Source organism: Citrus clementina, unplaced genomic scaffold (assembly GCF_000493195.1).
Source record: "Citrus clementina cultivar Clemenules unplaced genomic scaffold, Citrus_clementina_v1.0 scaffold_9, whole genome shotgun sequence".
NCBI lineage: Eukaryota > Viridiplantae > Streptophyta > Magnoliopsida > Sapindales > Rutaceae > Citrus > Citrus x clementina.
Window position 1 is genome coordinate 28,204,214 of NW_006261964.1, and position 9,363 is coordinate 28,213,576.

Sequence of the window (9,363 nt, forward strand, 5' to 3'; positions counted from 1 at the left end):
CTTACTTATTGCAGGCATTTTCATCGTGTCGTGCCTAGTCTATTTCTAATCGTGCAGTGGTTTTAAGGCCTGCGTGAATAAAATTCTAAGCTCGGCCCAGCCCACAGGTGCCGCGTGCCTTACCGAAACGTGCTCATGTCGTGCCATGCTATACGGCCACGTACCGTGCCCATGCCGTGCGGCCCATTGGCCATCTCTACCTATTCACTTATAGTTTTCATATTACATTGTTACGGTGTTACCCATTGATGTCAAAATTTTATTTTGTGGCTGGAGTGAGATTTTGCAAGAAAATTTATGTCAAAGTGGTAATGAAGTATTATGAAAACTAAGGATAAATAGTGAAAGTAAAAATAATAAGAAGAAAAACAACAATCTCGCTATTTGATGGTTTCAAAAAAAGGTTATGTGGAAGAAACAAGTCTGAAGAAGTATGTTGAAATAGAAAGGCTAAGTGTGATAACGAGATGGGGATTCAGTAACAATTGGTTGCAATATCGGAAGATTTTAGGTTATATTAATTTCTGTTGTACACATTAAGAGCAGTCCTGAAAATTTTTTTTATCGTAATATAGTAGATTGCAACGGAAAGTCCTGTTTTAGATTATATTACAAATAGTTTTAGTACCCTAAATATGTGAATTGGGAAAAAAACAAACTATGAAATAATGACCTTTTCTTTTATATGGACATGATAAGATGCTTCATATAGATTGATTATAACTGCATCTACAACTTTCAAATCACACAATTAAAGACTAATCAAATGCTTGTTTGGCGTTTATTTCGCAAAACATATAAAGCTAAAACTATGTTTGAGAAAACTGAAACAAATTAAGAAAAATATGACAAAGGAGACCATTTGTTTGTTCTTTAATTTATTAAAGGAGGCGGGTGTTGATTAATTGATGAGACAGTGCTTTTATATAATATGATAAGGTAGAATACTGTGATTAAAAAATTATTTAGAACACCATGCGATCCATGCTAATTATAATAATGACAAGAGCTCTTGTACTCCAGAATGTCCTTTTCAGATTTTATTGATCCAATAATATAATCAGTCATGGTCAAACTTACTGTGACAAGCCTTGAATTAATGCAACTTGTTCATATTGATTATTAAAAAATTATTATAGTATTGATATTACACTGTAGAGTAATATATATCCTTATTATTGCTTTTTAAAACTTTCTTTCCGACGCAAAAATAATTAGATCTACAAACATAAGGAAAAAAAAAATTGGATTATTAACAAAACCTTTCCACCCCCGCCTTTTCTTTTTTGAAAAAAAATTTTTTAAAAAAAAGTACTAAAAGAATAGTATTTATTCTTTCAAGTATATGAAGTTCATTCACAAGTTTCTTATCCTTGGTTGTGTAGATATTATGCTGGGGAACTCTTCCCATTAGTCTTGTAAGATCAAATAATTTTCACTTTAAATGTATCAGATGCTTGTTTTCTGCATTTTACTTGGTAGTTTGGCTTGTTGCGTTTATAAAGTGTTTTTGAAAAATGGCTTTTGGTAAATCTAACAATTGAGAATGATTGTGAGTTTCAAAAGTATAAAACATGTTATTGATAAATTAAAATTAAGGAGATTAATTAAGATTATCCTTACATTTTCCAGCTATTTTTTTATAACACTAAAATTTATAGAAATTGAAAAGAATCCTAATGAAAATGTAATGAACTTCAAAATTCCTATAAAATATGATTATAAAGATATTACGATTTTATGGTCATCCAAGTTCAAATTTTGGGAAGAAAAGGAAAAAAAAATCGTAACCATCACATTAGAAAACAAAAAAAAATTAAAAAAAAAGAAGAAAAGAAATCATTACCAACTAGCAAGTTTGACTATGTCTGGTGAGGTAAAGCTCATCATCTCTACTTGTACTTGTATAATGGGAAGAGAAGGGAAGAGAGGCATCTTAGGCCCATCGAGGATCTCACACCCCAACAAACGTATCTTCTTCTTTTTCCCTCCGTTATCACGTTGAGACGAATCTTGACTAATATAACCTTTGTCGACCCTGGCCAAGAATAGAGAAGAGAAACCTTTTTTTCAATTCAAAACTTTTCTTGCATATTGCCTTCCGACCAAAGCAATGAACTTCTCCTTAGTTTATGTTTCCTCTAATCCCAGCGAACTAAATATAATCCCACAGAATTAACAGAATCTTTGCTCATAACAATTTGTTCCATGGATGGCAGTACAAATGATAGTCAAAAGAAGAAGATGACTCATAGAGACATCGAAAAGCTAAGAAGGCAAGAAATGTCTGTTCTTCACGCATCTCTTAGATCTCTACTCCCTCTTGAATATATCAAGGTACTTAACTGTAATCTTTTTTTGAAAAATTAGATTAAAAATGAAAAAAAAAAGAATGAAAAAGAAATCTCCCCCTTTAATTAACATAAGGGTTGTGCTGATAATTGCGGTTTCAGGGAAAGCGTTCGATGTCGGATCACATGAATGAAGCTGTGAATTATGTGAAAGACCTCAAGAATAAGATCAATGAACTTAGTTCTAGGCGAGATGAGCTCCAAAAGGAGTTGGCTTCGAGAGTTTCTGATTCTGGAAGCTCAAGTAATAACTGTACGCCTAGCCGTGTTGTGATCCATTCATGTTTAGGTGGCCTCGTGGTTATGATCAGCAGCGGCTTTAGAGAGCAAGGTTTTCCAGTATCAAGAGTTCTTGAAGTACTAATTGAACAAGGACTAGATGTTGTTAACTGTGTGTCCACGAAAGTAAATCAAGTGTTACTTCTCACTATCCATACCGAGGTACGGTTAGTTGATCAGTATTGTCAATATATGCTTAAATTTGTACTTGTTTGTGTAGTAAAAAGAACAATGTTTAACTTTACAGGTAAGTGACACGACGTGTATTGACCTACCTGGCCTGCAACAGAAACTCACTGAAGTTATTCCATGATCATCTAAAATTTCTAAGTACCAGTGGGTGGCCAACCTTGTATGTCGATTTTCCTTGGTAAGCTACATTCTGATTCCGATATGATTGATAAATTTAGTACATCATGTTTGTTTGAGAACCTTTGGTAGTAGAATGTGTAATTGCTATCTGTGTGTTTCCGAAAGGATTGACTTTAGACATACTTCGATAACCATTTTCAGACGAGTATTTTCTTGAGCACAAGATGGTGCCTTGTTTTATCGCATGCATTTGCTAGAGGTTCTTATGTACAAGCGGTCTTTCCTTTGTATGACGAATATCTTATCCCCTCAGTTATGAGTTTCTTTTCACAAAGTGCTGTTCCAAATAGTTGAAAGTGCAAAGGCACATAAATCACCAAATTAGTAGGTGAATATATGCATATGTAACTTTGAATTTTGATATATTGTACAAGTTAATATCAAGGTGAACGAAGATAAAAAAAAAGTAGAATTTTTGGTCCCATCCTTATTTATACAAATATTTGAATAACCTAAAAAGAAAATATTTGAGTACACAATAATTTAGGGATTCTTCCACATTTTTCATTTCATAATCATCACAATTTTTGCCATCTATACTTGTCATGTATGAATGTCATAATGATCTTTATTTCATTCAAATCTGTTTGACTGAGAAGAATCTTTATCTAATTCTTATTGATATTTAAGATATTTATTTGATTTTTTAAAGTCAATAACTTCAATGGTGACGAGCTACCTTCTTAAAGATCAAATCCTGTGTTCAAGTTTTAACGGGTGTTTGAAGTTCATAATAATAATGAGCGAAACCTTTATTTGATTCTTAGATCTTGAATTCTTCCTTGTTAAAAGGCCATAGGCCACCAAAGGCTATTTCACTTAGGATGAGTGCCTTGAGTGCGCCAGGTGTAATCTAAAGAAATTCAGATTGCTTAGTTCATATAATTATCTAATTGAATGTGTTTCTCTTATTGAATGTATGCACATGAATAAACGTCATTAGGCTCTTTCAGTTCCAAATATCATTTTAATGAGTGATATTTTTACACAAATATCTGAAGAAATCAAGAGCTAGTTACTTCTTCTTTTTTTCCTTGGTTAAGAAATGACGATTGATTGTAATACCAACAAGTGCGTAGATCAATTGGCATGAGATTGTTCAAACTTAAGTAAGATCCTCGGTTCGAGACTTGAGAATGCACACTACAACAATAATGACCTTTTGCAACAAGGGTTTGTTGCTCAAAGTATAAATTTTGTTGCCTTAGATTGTTGCAACAAAAATACGTTTGCCGTTAAGGTCGTCGGCCTAGCACTGTCACACTCTATATATTCAGCAACGAAACAAAAGTTTTGTTGCCTTAAACATCTTTTTGCAACAAAATAGATTCGTAGTATCCAGCTAGTTTACGAAATTGTTTTGCAACAAACTCTTTTGTTGCCCTTGCACTAAAGGTTTTTTACAACAATATTATTTTGTTGCTAAGAAATAGAATAAATAATTTTACTACAAAACAATTGTGCAGAAATAAATTTTTTCAACAAAATTATTATATCAATTTTTTAAATTAAATACAATGATGATTAAAACCATTATAGGAAAAAAGAAATTAATTAATTCAAAAGAATTATTATTATTGATGACAAATACATAAATATTATTACAAGATGTAATATCTATTTTTTTAAATTACAAATGAATATAACTTTACTGATTTTCTTCATCTCGTGGTGTGATTGAACTTCAATATTTCCTACAAAAAACACAAACAATAATTAGTTAACTTGTAAATGCAATAATAATGTAATATAGTAATAAAAAAAGATAAATAAAAAAAATTACACCATATTGAAGAAAAATAGAAGAGATAAGAAGATAGAGATTGAGTTAGAGAATGAAAGAATAAGAATTATACATTAGAGATGAGAGAATGAAAGTTAAAGAAACTTACAGATGAGAGAATTTAGAATAAAAGTTAGAGAATGAAAGAATGAAAGAATAAAAGAGTGAAAAGTGTGAGATATAAATAGGGATATGGAGTTTTTAGCGACAAAATTGAGTGAAATTTTGTCGGAAAACTTATTTTGGTGGAAAACCACCCGCCTTTACTTTAAAATTTTTCAATTTGTTGTGTGACAAAATTCTACATTTGTTGCTAAAAGTATACATTCGTGACAAACTTTATCTTTTGTCTCAAAAAATCAAAAATTTTGGCGGAAATAAAATGATTTAAATCTTTAATCTTGACTTTTAGTGACAAAATTAGAATTTGTTGCTAAAAATACACATTTAGCAACAAAACTCAAATTTTGTCACAAAAAGTCAAGAAGTTAAATCTTTAAATTCAGAATTTTAACTACATAGATTTGGCAACAAATTATTTTTTGTCGCCATTGGTCAGTCTCTCACGTAAAAACTATTTAGCGATGAATTTAGCGACAAAGATTCTGTCACTAAATGTTTTGGCACCAAAATATTTAGTTTGGCGCTAAAACTTTTAGCAACAAAAAGCTAATTTGTTGCTAATGTATGTCTTTAGCTATGAAATATTTGTTGCTAAAAATGTTAATTAAATATTAATTTATTTCTTAAGTATTTGGCAACAAAATATTTTTTATGTTGCTATAACACACTTAAGGCAACAAAGACAATTTTGTTGCTAAAGGCCTTAATTCTTGTAATGGCAGCTGCGTTAAATACTTGTTGGGAGAGTTTTGCGGGCCTAGTGGTCCTACCCGGCTCGATTCTGCATTAGTCCGGGCCAATGTGATCTTCGGATACCAATTGTTTAATACACCGAAAAAAAGTATTATTTGCAAATTCTAATCGCATTACAAGTGATTTAACTATATATGCAAAAGTTTGCTTAATTATAGAAATATTAAAAATGTATTATTTTGAAATTTTCTTATTCGTATCTGAAGGACACTGGATTGGTATTCAAGTTTACGATTTTGAACTCCTGTTCTTAGGAAAATTAAGAAATGATTACATAAAAAATTTACTTTTCCACACAATTTTATTACAAAGAGTTTTTCTTTTTAGGACGTTGTTATGGTAGGTCTTACTATGTTACATTAGCTGTCACATACAACAACCTAAATTTTTTTTTTGTTTTTGCACCTTCAAGTTGTATTGTTATTCAAACAATTTAAAGGTTGGTAAAACTAATTTTAAGTGACAATTAATGTAATGAACAGTTGCATGTTATGGTACATTATCATGTACTATACATCAACCCTATAGTTGCTACCAAGAACACAGGTGTAGTTTTTGTTGATTCTACTGCTGTGTTATTGATAGCAATTGTGAGGTTGATGTGAAGTACATGATATTGTACTGTAACAATTCCCCTTCCTTTTCTTTTTCTTTTATTTAAACGGAGAGCAAAGTTAATGTTGGAAACTACAAATACAAAATACTAGTCAAGCTTTCTCTAAGTTGTAGAGCTGCAAGACAATGAAAGATTTTTTGACCATTAGAAATATTCATAATAAAATAGAATGTGGAAAAGAAACTTTCAATACAAGAATTACTTTTTTTCTTTTTTCCTTTTGACATGCTTGGCTTAATTGCTGAGGTTTCAGTATGATGCAAAATTTTCTCCATATTACTAGGTAGCATGGATTATTTTGTTTCGCAAACTCTATATTGGTTATGAACTGTGTTACTTACATGGAATGACACTATATATATATATATATATATATATATTTTTAATCTAAACGGATACTTGATGCAGTTAACCCTAAGCTATGGAACTCACACTTATTTTTATTTTTTTTTCAGATCCATAAATGTAGCTTGCATATGAGTGACCGATGCTGTCAACCGAGAAGTTGAGGTTCTAATTGAAATCTTTTACTGTAATCATTAATTTGCAGTTTGCATTTTGTTTACAATCCGAGTTCGGATAGGATAGAGTTTCACGTTTATTTAGATACTTCGAATAATATCATTCATTTAAAAAAATATTTAATTAATAATATCATTTATCATGAATAAATACTCCCCATCAGAATCCTGCTACCATGTTTAACAATTCGAGATGTTGCTATGTACATTGAAAGATCTACGAGCTGATGAACAAGAGCTTTTGTTATTATTAAATTAATCAATGGAGTGAAACTTATTCATGCATTTATGTTCATTGCCTTGTAATTGAACCATGAATTTGAAAAGTAATGTGTGAAATGTGAATGCATGCATCAACTGTTACTATGGGGGCCGGGCAGTATTATGTTTATTATAAACTCAAAGTGTTTTGTGTGTTTATTATTTAATTCGTTTTCCTTTATTTGTTCAACGGTTGACGGTCAGGTGAATGCATCTTGTCAAAGGTTTCAATTTTTTTTGTTGTTCAAGTTTAAAAACTTAGATTCTAAACCTCGAGATTTGGCTATATTCTCAAGATCATGCAATTATATTTCCAATCCCTAAAAGTATTCGATGCATGGAACCAATAACTTCGGTAAATTAACTCAATAAATTGTTAATTTTGATTAAATAATAATATTTTTTTTTCAATCCTAACTCAAGTCCAATGTAGTAAATTAATAATTCGATAAATTTATAAGATAATATATTTTCATATATTTTTCTACAAGACCCACTTATTAGATAGCTAAATATATCTTTATGGCTTTTCCAAAATATATTCTTAATTTCTTATTATTATGGTTGTAATTGATTTTGACTTGCATCTCATCTCTAACTTTTTTAGAGTATGAAATTCATGTTAGTATTGTCATTTTGTAAAAAATAAAAAATAAAATGAAATGAAATGTTAATATCACTTTGAATGGTTCTTTGCACGAGAGAGCTTTATATGTCATCTTTAACATAGAAAAATAAAACTATACCATTATGTTGTTACTACCTGTGTAAGGCAATTAACTATTATTTAAATAATACATGCAAATCAAAGTTAATCAATACAATAAACATAGTTATATTTTCCAAATTAAGGAATATCTTCATAAATTAATTATTTGTTAACTTATCGATTAATTTATATTTGTCAAATTCATATAATTTTCATGATTCCAAGATTATTAATTTATCAAGGTTCTACTGGTATTTATAAAGCGGAAATTAAGGTATCAATTGGTCAAGCCTTTAGTGAAAATCATGCAATCTGAACACCCAATGCTTTGGTTTTGTTTGACTGTGAACAAAGATGAGAAATTAAAGCTCAAAATATTTCACCACATAATAATTCGATCGTTCATCAAGATCCATGCCAAATGAACGTTACTTAGGAAAAAAAAGTATATAAAAGACATCTAAAGCATGCAAAACTTTTGGCCCTAGGCAAAGCTGGACAGGATCTCGTAATCTTAGTAGTTAGGGTTGATATTATTCATTAACTCAGACCCAATCGATTCTTTTTTCGCTGTTATGCATTGTCTGAGAACAAAAGTCACTATAGAGATATTTTATTGAAAGCAAAATGATAAAGATAAGGAAAGCAAACATAAAACCGTTCAAATGGTGCATTGAACTTTAAAAAAAAAAAAACGGACAGATTTAAATATTAAAAGGAACATTAATTAATGAATGCGATCTTAAAAAGAAAATGTTTTGGGTGATCAAAACGGGAAGTTAATTAGTTTTGAATTTTTTTTAATTACTATTATAGATAACGGTTTCGATCATAGTTTCGATTCATACAAGGCAAAGATACGAAACAGCGAAGCAAATCTCATACTCATTTTATTTCCTTATAATATATAAAAGAATTATCTTCTAATATATGGATTTCGGTTAAAAAATCATTTCACTTGATACTGTTGGTGTTGGTCTCTCCTCGTGCAAGATATGTTTTATCTAATAGACCGATGCGTGTACATTAATATTACAAAAATAATAAAAAACTATTAATTGAATTAACTCCATCTTTGCTACTTATTTAGAAATCTATTTATAAATATTTCTTTGAAAATAGAGCTACGTACTACAACATAAGCCCATAAGCTCCCAGTTTCTTGACTGAGAAATTTTCAACATAAGCCCATAAGCTGTTCGTTTGTAAATTTCACTTATATTGACGTGGATGAGTCAATTCCATCGGTATATATGTTATCATAAACATATATTGACTCCCATGTACTTGACTTTAAAGCATATACATATATCGATGATCCGGAAAATGGCACCGACCGTGTTGGTCCACCAGTTTGAGCACAGGTGAGCTGCCATTTGAACAATAGCTAGAAATTAAAGTAAGTGCATGCCCCCACATCATCACCTTTATCTCACACCTTGCCTAGAAAGAGAATATTGCTGAGAATCCTCACCTCTTAAGGCCAATCAAAGGCATCCACACTCTAGCAAGAACCGTATCTATTTGTTATTATTAACTTCATTATTACTAAAAAATAATCCGCCTGCTAGCGATTGAATAATAGTCTTGGTTCA

General features: G+C 30.6%; 1 protein-coding gene across 1 annotated transcript; it reads left to right on the top strand.

Annotated features, from left to right (window-relative positions):
* The first annotated feature begins 2,208 nt into the window (after positions 1-2,208).
* Positions 2,209-2,943, top strand: LOC18032660 (transcription factor bHLH120). The gene is made up of 3 exons (XM_024188583.1): positions 2,209-2,337; positions 2,454-2,797; positions 2,883-2,943. Exons 1-3 carry the CDS (start codon positions 2,209-2,211, stop codon positions 2,941-2,943), a joined length of 534 nt encoding a protein of 177 aa, XP_024044351.1.
* Positions 2,944-9,363: the final 6,420 nt, after the last annotated feature.

Coding starts and splice junctions, on each gene's coding strand:
- LOC18032660 (XM_024188583.1), top strand. CDS start 2,209: ATGGATGGCAGTACAAATGATAGTCAAAAGAAGAAGATGACTCATAGA. Junction 2,338..2,453: donor TCCCTCTTGAATATATCAAG/GTACTTAACTGT, acceptor TTGCGGTTTCAG/GGAAAGCGTTCGATGTCGGA. Junction 2,798..2,882: donor ACTATCCATACCGAGGTACG/GTTAGTTGATCA, acceptor TTTACAGGTAAG/TGACACGACGTGTATTGACC.